The 16004-nt window shown below is 34.3% G+C and overlaps 1 protein-coding gene across 1 annotated transcript in view; it reads left to right on the forward strand.

Annotated features, from left to right (window-relative positions):
• XPR1 (xenotropic and polytropic retrovirus receptor 1) overlaps positions 1-16004 on the forward strand; it is a 106504-nt gene that overhangs the window by 57874 nt on the left and 32626 nt on the right. The window contains exons 3-7 of the mRNA XM_081122170.1: positions 3688-3789; positions 8906-9129; positions 11589-11738; positions 12241-12324; positions 13563-13644. Coding sequence (XP_080978296.1) covers positions 3688-3789; positions 8906-9129; positions 11589-11738; positions 12241-12324; positions 13563-13644 — 642 coding nt within the window. The remainder of the gene's footprint in view (positions 1-3687; positions 3790-8905; positions 9130-11588; positions 11739-12240; positions 12325-13562; positions 13645-16004) is intronic.

The raw sequence follows: 16004 nt of genomic DNA on the forward strand, positions 1-16004 counted from the left end.
CTATGCTGGTTAGGTTTTATTATGTATAATTTAAAGGTTTGGGTGTGACATGTTTCTCCTTTTGTTCCAGTTAATAATACCCTTTATTTATACAATATAATTTATTTATCCGTCAGGAATAAGTTTCATTGTAATGGATTCAAACAATACAGTAAGTATAGATAGCAAAATGTGAGAATCCCTGTCATATCTACTCCTCTTTCAAAGGAGATGACCACAATTAACAGTTTGGTATGCATCCTTGAAATCTTCTTTCTGTGAATGAACATAAGAATATTAACTTATGCACATATTTTTTCATAAATGAGATCATGCTTTATATATTCTGTTATATAAATTTTTTCTTTAGTAGTATGTTTTGGGATTTTCATACATACCAGAATGTATGTATATCATTTTTTAAATGGCTACATAGTGTTATACAGTATTATTGGAATTTATTTAACTATTCTCCTTTTGTTGGACATCACTTTGTTTTCTTTATCACTATTAAAAATAACAGTGCATGCCCGGCCGGGCATGGCTCAGCGGTTGAGCATAGATCTAGGATCCAGGAGATCACAGTTTGATTCCCAGTCGACACATGCCTGGGTTGCAGGCTCGATCCCCAGTTGGGAGCATGCAGGAGGCAGCCGACCTATAACGACTCTCTCATCATTGATGTTTCTATCTCTTTCTCTTCCTCTCACTTCCTCACTCTGAAATCAATAAAGATATATTTAAAAAAAAGTAAATAATGGTGCATAAACATTCTTGCACATCTGTTTGTACAGAGACTCCTTTAGAATATACTTCCTGTGGGAGATTGAACACACTGAAAATTTTGATAGCTACTGTCTTCCTAAATGACTTTATAAATTTACATTTCCACCAACAGGGAGTGAGAGTGTTCATTTACCTTCACCATTGCCAAAATAATGTTAGTATTTTAAAATTGCTTCTAATATGATGGTTGAAAAATTGTATTTTATTATTTTTAAGTTGCATTTATTTGATATTGGGGATGTTGAGAATTCTTTTATTTGTTCATTGGCCATTTGTATTTTTTAATGAATTGCTCTACTTGACCCATTTTTCTTATGGAATATCTTTTTAATATTGATTTGTAAGAATTTTAAAAAATGCATTTTGCATGTAAACCCTTTAAGTGTTGCAGATTTGTTTTTCCTGTCTGGTTTTTGTCTTTTAATTTAGCTTATGGTGTTTTGTGGATTGGAGATATTTCATTTTGTGAGAATGCCGATCATTCCCTTTATGACCTCTGTTTTGTGTAGTGTTTAGGAAGACTTTCTCCATGTAGAGTTATGTAATTTTTTTTCCTGGTATTTTGTAATACTGTTTTTTTTAAACTCCATTTGGAGTTTACTTAAATGGATAGTCAGTGGAACCAGCCCTGTTTGTTATATAGTACATTATTTTCTGGCTGATTTGAAGCCACCTTTATCCTAATCTAAATCTCTATTATATACAGATTTATTTCTGTTCTTTTCATTGTGTTTTTCTAATTCCTTTACTAATAATGTACATCTTATTGTGCTTAGTTACTATGTCTTTTGAAATAGCTATTCTTGCTATTTTTATCTATAGTTTTTTACTTTCTCTTTCTTCTGTTTGCTGTTACTTCTTAGTGTTATTGTAATCTTACTCATCCCTCTTCTGATTTGTGGCTATTAATTAATATGTGAACTAGAAAACTAGATAGCAGACTGCTGGTATTTTAGATAAAATAGTCTCTAAATTGAGGAAATGAAGAATTCACGTGATTGATTTATGGGTACAATGTTCATACTTTAGTACATAAAATTTATTACATATGTTTTAGTTTCTCAGAGGCTTAGATTTTTTCATTTCTAGGTTCTTAGTAATATTTTAAATAGTTGAAGTTGCTGAATATGCAATCTCTATGTAAACATTAATACATGTTAAAGTTATTTTTAAAGCAGAAGCTATGTTTTAATTACTTTGCTGAACAACTTTGTTTATTTCTATCATGTTAGGTTAATGAAAGCTGTCTGTTAATAGGGAAACAAGTAAATATGACCAAGTCCATTTTTTGCTTTGGGGTTTTCTTTCCTTACAATACAATAGAGAATAAAAGAAAATAGAAAAAAATAGTAGGTAATTAAATAGAATAAAGTATTACTCTTATTTTAAATCAGCTATAGCCAGATGCTATTATAATAGCAGCATCATTACCGTGGAGCATCTTTAACTCAAGGTCAGCTTTATGCTTTGAAAAAATAACTCTCAGTGGCTTTGTGCAGCTGTAGCCTTTATTGTACCTAAATTGCTGAGCTTACATGAGGAACTTAAAGTGGCATCCCTTCTTTACTGCAAAATCAATATAATCCTGCATTATCTCTTCAGTTCTAAAGCATAAGAAATAGAGAAATTGATGTATATAAATAAAAGTTAACATTTTGTGTAGTACTATTTTTCTTACATTTTTGTTATTCTAATTAAGTGAATAGATTTGACTTAATTTTTTGAGACTTCATTTTAAGCATTTGTGTTTGTTTTTAAAAAAATCCCTGGTACTATGAATTAGTATGTATATGTGTATGGGTTGGGTTAGGGAAACACTATTTCTCTTATGCCTGGACAAGTGAATTATTTATGGGTTCCTGGGATTGCACTAAGATTTGGGGCATCTGTGGGACATAAAAACACCCATACTTTTTCTAGACATTTCAGGTTTAGAGTGCCTCAGAGATCCAGAAATAGGATGATTCTACATTGTGATTAGTATCTGGAGTCTAGTCAGACCTCACGTGGGCGAAAAACCTACCCTTTTAGGCTTCGGACTTCCTGAAGCTGCATATATTTGTGCTTATGGGATTCAGTAAATCAATATGCTATATGTCAGAACTCACACAGTGGATCCAGCCTGCAGAGACTTACATTGATTGGCACACACAGTATTTTTAAAATATCTAGATTTATGGCTTCTGAAAATTCGAAAGATCTTACAACCTGGAGCCCATATCACCACATGGCAGCAGCTAACTAGGTGGACATGTGCTCTCCAATTTATCAGAATTCATACCACTCCTTATCCTATAGGTGGCAGTTTCCATTTATCACCACAGTTGTACAATCACCCACTTGCTCAGTTCATTTATGCTCCTACCCAGCATCCGAAGGTTTGGAATATCTAATTTATAACTATCAGTCTACATCTCCTTTTCTGTGTCTGGTGCATCCAAAGTAAAAATCAGAAAGTAATTTAATATTGTTAGAACAGTCAACTCATTTTTTCCAGAAACATATGACATATTCATGTCTTTGTTTTCTCTTGCATCTTTTTCCCCCTGAACTATTTTATCTACTCTCTTGCAGAATCCTACTCATTTCAACTGCCAACACCTTGAATCTTCCTTGTTCACCTCTGTCTACAGTAGTGTGTGCCTCTTCTAAAGTCTTAGAACACGCATTTTCTCCACCACTATAAATTTATTATGGGAGAGATTTAGAGAGTCTCATTCTATTAAAAAAAATAATTGTGTTCCTGTGAAGAGGCCTTTGATTAGTCTTTTCTTAATATGGTTCACAGTTTATGTTTTCAAAGAAATCTGTATATTGTTGTCATTTTGAAGACTAAGAAAAGTAACTTTAAATTTTATTTCCCTAGTTTCCCTAACTGGCCTTCAGACATTAAATTTAAATATTGTTTTTTTTTTCTTTCAGTTACAGATGAGGACACAGTAAAGAGGTATTTTGCCAAGTTTGAAGAAAAATTTTTCCAAACCTGTGAAAAGGAACTTGCCAAAATCAACACATTTTATTCAGGTGAGTGGTTTTTTGGTATAACATACAAGAGACAGTTTCTGCTGCTAAGGAAGGAGAAACTTTACTATGTCATTGTTTAAACCTTTGGTCATCATTTTAAAACTGGGGCTTGTTTTCCTTGCTATACTGCACTTAAGGGATATTTTCTTTAGCTAAGGTGAGAATGCATCTGGTACATCAGTCTTTCATGATCATTGCCTAGATGTTCTTGTAGTTGCAAGGATTTGGCACCTCGTGAAGCAGCTCCTCAATAGAGCTTCAATATAGCCCAGTCTAAAGCTTTAAAGCAGGGGTGGGGAACCTTTTTTCTGCCAAGGGCCATTTGGATATTTATAACAGCATTTGGGGGCCATACAAAATTATCAACTTAAAAATTAGCTATGCAAAAAGCTCCTAGATTTATTGAATTTTGAGTCCCGCCTGCTATTGTCTTGGCAGGGCCAGACCAAATGATACGGCTGTGGGCTAGATGTTCCCTGTTCCTGCTTTAAAGAGTCAGAAACTTAATTTTATCATTTCTTTCAGAGCTGATTTACACAGTTTCAGCTTTTTAATTATGACAGTTTTATGTGCCCCCCCCCCCGCATTGTTTTCGGAATACTCATATCTATCCCTCTAGAGCACAGTTTGCAGAGTGGCATCTACAAGATGTTACTGAAGTTGAGAAGAAAATATTAGGCCTTCTATTTATTTATATCTTTTTTAATTTTTGTTTTTAATATATGTTTGCTTCCCCCTTTTTAAACATCTGTTTTGCTGTCTCACAGAGCTCAAGTTCCTTGACTGCCTCATTGTATTCCAGTTGATTAGGCCCTTCCCAGAATTACTCCCTTCTTTAGTCATTTAACCACTTTATCCCTTGTACATTTAATCCCTTTACCCGTATTTCCTTGTAATGCTTCTGCCTAGGGAAACTCCAACTGTGCACCCATAAGCCATTTGCCTTCTTTATGTGTACCCCTGAGCTGCTTAGGACAGTTAGGGGGGAAAATCAGAACAAATTTGAACCACTATAAGTTCACTGTTGCATTCTTAACTCTGTCCTCAAAGCTGCCGTAGGTCCTAATCGGTGCCTTTCTTCATGCTCCAAAGTGCTCTTAACCCTACACCATTCTTTGGAGTTCTCTCACCCCACCATCTTCCCCATCATGCTGATTAACCTCTTACTTGACAAAAAGAAAGACCAACTTCTGTTGGTGTATAATACTTAGGCAGATCTATACCACTTCTTCCCCACATATACCTCTAGACATTCTTGCCCGTATTTATTTTCCTCCAATCATTGTAGAAAAGATATCCCTCTTCAGCCCATGGTGAATCTCTACAACTGCTGATTGAATTTCAGTTTCTTGAGACCTTGCTCCAGTAATTATCTCCTCTAAGAATTACTGAATAAATGCATTGTTAACTTCCCTTTTTACTGGTTTAATCTCCTTAACAAGTGACTCGCTTCAAACAAAAAACAAAAAAAAGAGGAAGCAAATATCTTAACTCTGTGCCTCCTCCTCCTCATCTTTCATTGATGGCTAGGCTTCTTCCTAGGCAGAGGGAACAATTTAAAGGCACAAAGCCATTAAAGGACATGGCATGTATACATGTCCTCCTCACTCATCATAAGCACCTAGAAGGCTGAGACAAAATAGAAATATTATTTGAAACCATGCAAATGGATAAATTTTCAGCAAGGGGAAAATGTACAGAAGGAATGGCAGCTTTCAAGGGCAAAGCCCATTCCCATAACCAGGAGGTAGGAGGATAAAGAGGAACCAGCACTGTAGACAGCCAGGGAACGTAGGCTGCGGAAGAGGGAACTAGAAGACCGAGACATTGTAGTGGAAAGAGTGCTGAGACTGAGAAAAGGCGACTGGGTACAACCTAAGCCTGTAAGTGAAAAACAAATGAGGCCAAGTTTAGTAGCATTTTCTTTTACTATGAGTTTTTAGGGGAGGATTTCTAAGCCCAACTCTAAATGGATAATTTAGATCACAAAAAATAGATAATGCTTCTTAATTCACACAAAAAAATAAATATATACTCTTAACAACAGATATATACCTTTTATATTTTGAGTTACACATAGATATATGTGTTTTGTGTATGTTTGTATGCATCTATATATGTGTATATATGTAATATATTTAAATAATTTTTTCATGAAACAATACTTACTATTTGTAATTTATTCTATTTTCCATATTTAATTATTTCGATTTGATTTGATTTTTAAAATCCTGATTTACGATTCACTAAATTGCTTCTGTGACCCGATAATGGATTACAACCCTCAGTTTGAAAAATGGTATCTTAGACTTAGTTACTTTTTAAAAACAATTTTAAGCTTTCTACTATTAAAAACTTGGGGGCTGTTATTTAATGACTTCCTTTTTCTATGTGTATTGGCAGGGCCATCAGGGCACGTCACTTGATGTCATCACAGAGTAGGTACAAATTCAGTCTTCAGACTGACTTTTTGCCAGGTCAGGAAGTGATGGGTAATATGAAGACATGATTGACAGAAATAAAATTTGGCACTTGTCCTAGACAGTATCATTTTTCTCCTTAGCTGCCTTTTTCAGATTGTCTTGTAATTGCATTCCTCAGACACTAGGGCACATGAGAAACTATAAATAATACAGGGGTGAGTTCAGCTTATACTCCCATCTCCACCCACTTACATCTCACAAAGATATTTAATGATTAGCTAAAACGGCCATTTTTAAATGAGATATAGCCTTGACTGAAAGTTTTTAACAGCCGAAACAAATACTATAAAAGCCAAACAAATGAATCAGAAGTATTACTACTAAAATGTGGATATTTATTTTCACACCAGTTCTGTTACCTACCAATTACGTTTTGGATTTTTGAACCTTATTATTTTTTTAGAAGAAGTTTACCATTTAACCTTCCTAGGCCTCCATTTATACTTGCTTGCAAAATGAGCAAATTGATTCCCAGCCTTCTAGGGTTCTACATGTGAGGAGTCATAAACTATTTTCAAAATTTCAGAAAACCTGATGTAAATTATTTTATCCCTCTTTATTTTTTATTACATATATTTGGTTAATAAGATATGGGCATTTATTTAGATCTATAGGTAAAATCTCGTAATATTTGAAGACCCTGGGGGGAGAGGGTAATTTTTTAAGGGAGTGGTCCTTTTTGGTGATACCATTGCTAATCACTGACCTAGAAGTGTCCCAAGTCTCTTCTAACACTAAAAGTGGTGTCAGTCATGAAAACTAGTGACAGTTACGTCCTTTTCCATTGGTAACACTAAACACTTCATGTTACATCTTCCTCTTTTCTTGAACCAGTTTGCTTTTCCTCTCCATTCAAAATACTTAGCTTCTCAGCAGTTGTTTTTTGTGCCTATAATATATATATTAAAAAAATCTTAGAATACAGATCTGTTGCTCTTAATATTCCCAATTAAAACAGGCAAACCCTTTCTTTTTCTTTTTTGCCATGTTTTAAATAGCTAAGCGCTTTCCCCTTTGTTTCTAAAGAATTTCAGGGGTTTTTTTTCTGGCCTGTCCTAATTTTTTGGCTTCAGTTATATTGTTAGGAACTCACAGCAGTGTTATGTGCTTTCCTTTTCTTTACCAAAAAGGAGGGATGGAAGGAGAGAAAGATGGAGATTGCAGTAGTATTATTTATAAGTAGGAAAATTATGGCAGTAGAAACAGATTTATTTCTTGGCTGTTAAATATTTTCAGGCTTCATATAAATGCAAGACCAACTGGATAATAGTCTCTCAGAACTATTCCTATTATACAGCTTTCCTGTAATCCCCTTATCCAGTGTCTTGCTATATGTTTACTTTTCTTTATTCTTATGAATGTGAGACACTGTATATTGTTTTACCATTGAGTGTGTGTAATGAAACGTAAGGATCTCTTTCACTGAAATAATCAATGTTCCTTTTACAAGTGAATATATATATCTAGTACCCCACATATTTAAACTAGTACTTAATGACTGGTTTTGTTCTTTTATGTGTGTTAAAAATGTGGATTAAATATATATTTGATTAATTAGGATAAAATTCCCATTGTCTTAGCATTTCTTCCTACATCATGAATATCTTGAATCTTGAGTTCATTATAGCACAATCAGCTGCTTAAGAGCTTTTACAAATGGTGGTAGAGGGAAAGTGAATTAAAGCAGTCAGCCTGACTTGCTTTCTTGTTAATCTATCTGATGAAAATTATAATTATTTATATACTACCCACAATATTTTTGCTTTCTCCATTTTGTTAAAAAAAAAAAAAAAGTGACTGATAGGTTTCTGTTAAAATCAAGCTATGTGAAATAAAACCAACTTAATTTTCTTCTCTGCTTTCCTCCTCCTTTCCTTCTTTCTTTTTGCCTTGTTTCTCCTTCCCACCAGACCCTGGCAACCACTAATCTACTTTCTATCTGTATGGATTTACCTGTTCTGACTTTTCTTATCAATGGAATCCTACAATATGTGGCATTTTGTGTCTGGCTTCTTTCACTTACCATGATGTCTTCAAGATTCATCCATGTTGTAGCATGAATCAATATTTCATTCCTTTTTATAGCTAAATAATATTCCATCGTACATAGGTACCATATTTTGCCTATCCATTCATCACTTAATGGACATATGAGTTGTTTCCACTTTTTTACTATTATGAGTACTAGTTTGTGTATGCTGTATGTACACAAGTTTTTGTGTGAACATAAGTGTTCATTTCTCTTGGGTATATACTAGGAGTGGGATTGTTGGGTCTTAAGGCAACTGTGTTTAACCTTTTGAGAACTGCCAAACTTTTCCAAATTACAATGTCGCTGTACCTTTATTCATTCTTATTCTTAGTGGTTTTTTAAATTCTATACCTTCATTTGTAAAAAGAAAGGGTACACTTGAGGTTTTGTAGGGAGGGAAGTGTGGGAGAGGTGTGAAAGGAGGGTGTTATCCCAAAACATTTTTTTCCTATCCAGTTCTAAATATTACATGTAACTTTTTTCCCCTAGAAATTTGAGGAAAACAAACTAGAATAATTAGTAAAAATTCAGACAAGTCAGTGAGAACTTTTACCACCATTTTTATCTTGATGATTTGACAATTCTGTTTTATTTCTTATAGAAAAGCTCGCAGAGGCTCAGCGCAGGTTTGCTACACTTCAGAATGAGCTTCAGTCATCACTGGATGCGCAGAAAGAAAGCACTGGTGTTACTACGCTGCGACAGCGCAGAAAGCCAGTCTTCCACCTGTCCCATGAGGAACGTGTGCAACATAGGAATATTAAAGACCTTAAACTGGCCTTCAGCGAGTTCTACCTCAGTCTTATCCTGCTGCAGAACTATCAGGTAGTTAGATTCTTATCCTGGAGAATGGAACCTTTAAATAATTGAGAAATTATAATAAATGGAATTACCTGGAGCTGTACTAATGGGCCAATCCAAAAAGGGAAATCCTTAGCATGCCATTATTCTTTAGGTTCTTATTGAGATTTCTCATATTCTTATTGGCTAAAACCATGTTATTGGAGGTGGTAAAATAGTGTTAATAAGAGTTTTATTTTTGAAGATCAGTTTTCTAAAACCTTTTTGTACAATATTCAGGAGTAGCCCTTGAATCAAGGACTAATAGTTTGCTTCCTATATTTAGAGGCATCTCTGGCTGCGATGAGTAGAAATCAGAAATAATATATGTCTACCCAACCACTGCTGGCTATGTAAGAGCTTCTATATTCCTGCAAACCTATAGCAAAATTTCTGTAAATGCAATTGGACAGTTAACTTTCCTGCAGTTAACACTAACAATATAAAAGATACAGACTTTTTAACTCCCCACTAAGAATCCTTTCAGTTTTATTATCCACAGGCTGCAGTATAACTATTTTCTTTAAATTTTGTGAAAAAAGAAATTATCACAGAAAATGTGTATGTAGACTGAACATCTAAGCTACTATATCACTTAATATTTAAAAAATACGATCTGAAAAAATCGAACTACATGTATGCAAAATTTTGGAAATACGGGGCATTTATTCATTTGTAATTCTTCATGGATTTATTGATATAGTTAAATCTATAAGGAATTTACTGAAAAACAGATGATTCATTCAATAATAAACATTTAAATTAGGCAAAAGCATCTCCCTCATCTTTAGAGAGACCTTATGCACTATTTTTCCATTTTATTCTTATGATTATTACTTCTAATCAGTGGTTAGGATCATCACAGGATCATATACTATATAAAATCTAAAAGTTACGCAACAAAAGTATTACCAAGTATAAATACTGGTATTTTAAAATAAAAAGTCAATGTAGTCTCGTATCTACAGTGATCTAAGTTGTTAATGCATGTACTTACTTCTACCTTTTCCTTTATAATTCTGCTTTCTTCGTTGGTGCTTTAATACTTTATCATTGAAAGAGCCACCCAGTTCTATAAGATATCTATGATAGGAAATTACTTTCCTTTGAAATTTATTCATAAATTTCTTTGTAATTTATTTTTAAAAAGAAAAAAATGGCCGTGGCTGGGTGGCTCGGTTGGTTGGAGCATCATCCTGTACACCAAAAAGGTTGCTGGTTCAATCCCCTGTTGGGGCAAGTCCAGGAGGCAGCTGATCAATGTTTTTTCTCTCTCTCTTTCTCCCCTCCTTCCTCTCTCTATAAAATCAGTCTCTCTCGGGTGAGGATTTAAAAAAATGTATTTCTTCTTTGTCATTTTTCATGTTTTATTAATTATGCTGTGTGTTACAGAGAAATATTTGTTTGGGGTCATTATAAAAAGCTCCTTGGGAAAACAAAACATTATAAATTATAAAGGTTTTGATTTATCTTCTATTCTTTGAGGGTTAGTTCTGTAAAAATACACTTACTTTGAGAATGAGGGAAAAGAAAAGTTGATGAAAAGCACTCTCCAAGTCATGGTGTATGCACCCCAAGGAGAATTTAAGATGTTCCATTAAAGTATGAGAAAAAAAATTATAAGCAAGCAAGCAAAGCCTACTTTAGAGTGAGTGCTTATTATTTTTACTAATGGGATATGTGATCAAATTTGGGAGACCTCTGGTTTAAAGAACCTTGCAAACCCATGGTTTCCTGCTTTTTTGCATGTTGATAAAACAACGGATTTTGAGAATATAGAAAAGTAGGATTTTGATATTATAAAAATGGAGGAAAAATAGAAGCTTCTATCCATTATCAGCAAAACCCCGATCACTTCTTTTCTACTCACTCTTCTTTGCAATCCCATCCCCAAACTGAGAATGGATGGAAGCAAAAATGAAAGTTAAGAGAAATAGGTGATCTTCTATTTTTGCTTGCATAGTAGTAGGGGGGGAAATGCATATCTCTACCAGTCCTTCAAACAACAGAGAAATTATAAGTGTATTCAGTGCATGATAAATCTGAAATATTTCCTGAAAATATTATATTAATCAAAGAATCAAAATAATATAAATTAGCTATTTTGAGAACAATCGTTCATAGGAAAATGGAAATAAAAATGTTTTGAGTTTAGGACTTCCATTAATTTACTTGAAATAGAAATAATAGGGTCCATATTTAGGGTTTCTTTCTATTACTGATAACATACTACCTTAAAATGAATAAATAAAATAATAAAGAAGAGTCTTTTCCTTTCAGTAAATGCTTTTATGAGAGTCTTATCCTTTCAGTAAAGGCAAAACATTGCCATTTCCCTCTGTACTCAATCCTCAGTCGGCTCTGTCTACACATGGTGCTTATTATTTTTCATCTTCTTTTATGGTGGTGGAAGTTATAGTAGTGTTTCTCACTTCTTTCTGTAGAATCTGAATTTTACAGGGTTTCGAAAAATCCTTAAAAAGCATGACAAGATCCTGGAAACATCTCGTGGAGCAGATTGGCGAGTAGCTCATGTGGAAGTGGCCCCATTTTATACGTGCAAGAAAATCAATCAGCTCATCTCTGAAACTGAGGTATAGTAATCTCACTCATATACCACATATTTTCAACGTCTTACATGTCTTATTTTTAATGAAATAATTTTTCTTTTCTGTTCTCCATTATAATTGATTTCTAATTTTTAATATAAACATGTTCTTACTCATGATTTTTTTTGCTTAATCAGTACTCATTCACCAAGAGGTTATCAGAGTACCATAAATATAAATGGTTCACAATTATTTATGCATTACTCAAGTTTAGTATGACCTGTGTCAAAATTTAATAATGTGCCCTGGCCGGGTGGCTCAGTTAGTTGGAGCATTGTCCCATGCACCAAAGGGTTGCCAGTTTGATTTCTGGTCAGGGCACATATCCGGGTTGCAGGTTCAATCCCTGTCAGGGTTCATATGGGAGACAGCCAGTTGATGTTTCTCACATCAGTGTTTCTCTCTCCCCCCTCCCCTTTACTCTCTCTAAAAGCAATAAACATATCCTCGGGGGAGAATAAAAAAATTTAATAATGTGTCTTTGTAGGCTGTAGTGACCAATGAACTTGAAGATGGTGACAGACAAAAAGCTATGAAGCGTTTACGTGTTCCCCCCTTGGGAGCTGCTCAGGTTAGTATTTGTTTCCAGTATTGGTTTTGCCAATTTAATAATTAATACAGTCTATTTAGCTGATAAAATATACCGATTACATTACTTCAAAAAATGTTTCAGAGTTAAGTAGTTAATACTATTGTTATTTTTGTATTTAAAAATTTGATGCCAGATCTTGCTTCATAATGAATTTAATGTCTTCCCATCTATCTCTTCCTATCCTGTATTTCTCTTGTTTATTTTTGTTGGCATGCTAATGTCATGGTCCCACCAAATGATTAAAATGAGATGTGTATTTGGTGATGGGGGCATGTCAGATGTGCTGGGCTACTAGATTGCTTCATCCAAAATACAATAGTTACACCTAAAAAAGCATTTATTAAATGATACTCATTATACCAGAAAACATTTGAGTGATATCTTGTATGTCATAAAGCAAGTCTCAATAAGCTAAAAAGGATTTAAATCATGGAAAGTATATTGTCTGACGACAATGGAATGGAAATCAATAACAGAAAGAACTTCCTTATCTCATTCTAATAAAAGACATTTATGAAGAGCCTACAACTAATATACTTAATGGTGAAACACTGAATGCTTTCTTTCTAAAAACAAAAAAAGATATTCACTTCTCTCCGTCATTGTACTGGAGATTATAGCCAGTGCAGTAACATAAGAAAAATAAATAATAGCCATTCAGATTAGAAAGAAAGAAGTAAAACTGATGGTTTTTTTTTTTTATTGCTCATGACACAACCTAGAAAATCTAATGAATATACATTAACTATTAGAACTAGTGAGTTTGTCAAAGTTGCTGAATACAAGAATAATATATAAAAATCAATTATATTTTTACACACCATCATGAACAATTGGAAATCAGAATTTTTAAAAATAATGCTATTTATAATTGAAATATTAAATATTTAGGGATAAGTATTACAAAAGATGTTCAAGACCTCTAAATTGCCTTTAAATATCTTCTATCAGAAAATCAGAGTATATATAATTCGATGCCTAAAATTATCATCTTGTTTACTCTGTGACTCAGATTTCTGTAAAATAATTCAAATAACTGGCAACCCTATAGAATGATGAGGGATGATTCTCTAGTTCAGATTTATAAAAATACAGATCATAAATATTTTTGTTTTCATGGTAGAACTTTGAGGTTCATGCTACTGATTTATGATAGCATATACTAAATGTACTTAATATTTTACCCTATACTCCAAATTCTATTTTTCTGTCCACAGCCTGCACCAGCATGGACTACTTTTAGAGTTGGCCTATTTTGTGGAATATTCATTGTACTGAATGTTACCCTTGTGCTTGCCGGTAAGTAGTTTAAATTTTGAATTAAATTATTTTTACAAATATGCATATGTCATATTCTGTTCTTCTGTCAAAGCTACTAATAAACTACTAAAGCCACTGAAAGAGAAATCTGTTAGGGCTAAATTTTTTATTCTTATAAATAAGTGGGGATGGGGAAAGTCATTTGTTTTGGTTTGTTTTTCCTTTGGGGTATATTATCCTTTAAAACATTGCTAGTTGATGACTTCTTATTCTCCATTATTTTTCAGTGCGTATGTACAATTTCTTCACACGTTTTCATTTTTCAGTTATCAAGAACCTCAGCTCCCTTGATCACAGATGAGAGTAAATAAGACATTGCAAATTATGTACCGATTTATTTACTTTGCCTTTTAGACATTCTTTCACATCTTTTCCAGACCCTATTTACAATTACTTTGCATATAATTTTAAGAATCTTGGTTATATAATTTCTTATTCTATAGAAGTTAAAAATTACAGCCTGGTCAGGCGTGGCTCAGCGGTTGAGCGTCAGCCTAGGTTCCAGGAGATCGAGGTTTGATTCCCGGTCAGGGCACATGCCCAGGTTGAGGGCTCGATCTCCAGTGACTCTCTCATCATTGGTGTTTCTCTCTCTCTCTCCCTCTCCTTCCCTCTCTCTGAAATCAATAAAGATATTAAAAAAAAAAAATTAGAAGAGGAATTTTTAGAAGCAGGTGCACTCCCAACATCAAATGATATAACGGCAAGAGAGGCACAATCTTACTAAACCTCACAACAGAAGCATTTGACACTGTCAGTCACTCCTTGAAACTTTTTCTTCAATTGGTTTTGCTGGGAAACCATACTCTGCTGGTTTTATACTTCGCTGGCAGTTCTTTCCCAGTCTCCTTTGCTAGCTGTTTTGTTTTCTCTTTGTGATATCTAGATATTGGGGAATACTACTGGGCTCAATCCTGAAATCTCTGTCTACACGTATTTCCTATCTAGACAACCTTATTCAAACCCATGGCTATAAATATCAGTATACTTATGACTCCCAAGCATATATACTCTTTTCTCTGAATGCTATCTGATTGGCTACTTGGATGTCTAATAGGCATCTCAGGCTTACATGGACAAATTTTTTTTTTTTACCCTCAGATACACTTTCTCTTCTATATAGCATCACTTTTCATCATTTTCTCAGACCAAAACCCTTTAGCTTCTCTTTTCCCTCATAACTCATTTCCAGTCCATTAGGAAATCCTGTTGCTCTGTCTTCAAAATATATTCTGAATCTGACCACCTCCCTCAGTGCCATCCTTAATATACTGCAACGGCCTTCTGAACTTGTCTCCCTTCAGCCACTTTTGCCTCCTTGTAGCTACCACTCTTCAAAAATAAAACACATAAAAAACGTTAGATTATATCAGTCTCCTCTTCAAAATCCGGTAATGGCTTCCTACAATACAATTGAAACTTGTTACTATAGCCTATAAGGCCCTACAGAATCTCTCGCCTGTGGGCCTTTCTGAGTTTACATCCTGTCATCCTTCCCACATTCAGTTTCACTCTGTTTTCAATCACACTTGTGTTGTTGCTATTCTTTGAACACCCTAAGTTCATTCTTATATGTAGGCCCTTACAGTTGCCTAAAAGGCTCTTCCCCAAGATGTCTACACTTAATCTCTATTCAAATGCCACCTCCTCAGTAAGGACTTTCGTGCTCACCCTACTCTAAAATAGCTTGTTCTGTTCCTTTAGCCTGCATTAGTTTTCTTCAGAGCACATGTAAGTACATGGCATAATATTTCATATTTGTGTTTCTTGGTATCTGTTTTCTGACTGGAATATAAGTTCCTTGATGGCTGGCCATTTGTTTCTTCTGTTCACCATTGTATCCCCAGCACCTAGAACACTAGCTGGGACATAGTAGGACGATATTAAAAAAATATTGGTGGAAGTTTGAATGGAAGGAATAGAAAGGACCAAGATGAAATTAAATGGTATACAAACACACACACACGCACACACTAAAAAGACAGACACATCTCAAAGGTTCTTTCATTTGAAGACTTTTACTTTAAAGGCAGATGATCGTGGTATACCTCAAGAGTCTGTGTACTTACTCTTATAATGATAACTATGAATCATGAATAAAGAATTAAATTCTGCTCAGTGAAGCCTGCAAACATACATGACATACAGATCAAAGGAACAAGTGATTTATTTTTTTAATATATTCTTATTGATTTCAGAGAGAGGAAGGGAGAGGAAGAGATAGATAGAAACATCAGTGATGAGAGAGGTTCATGATCAGCTACTGCCTGCACGCCCCCTGCTGGGGAGCCCGAAACCTGGGCATATGCCCTGATGGGGAATCGAACCTTTGTCTCCTG

Source organism: Miniopterus schreibersii, assembly GCF_964146895.1.
Source record: "Miniopterus schreibersii genome assembly, chromosome: 19".
Taxonomy (NCBI): Eukaryota; Metazoa; Chordata; class Mammalia; order Chiroptera; family Miniopteridae; genus Miniopterus; species Miniopterus schreibersii.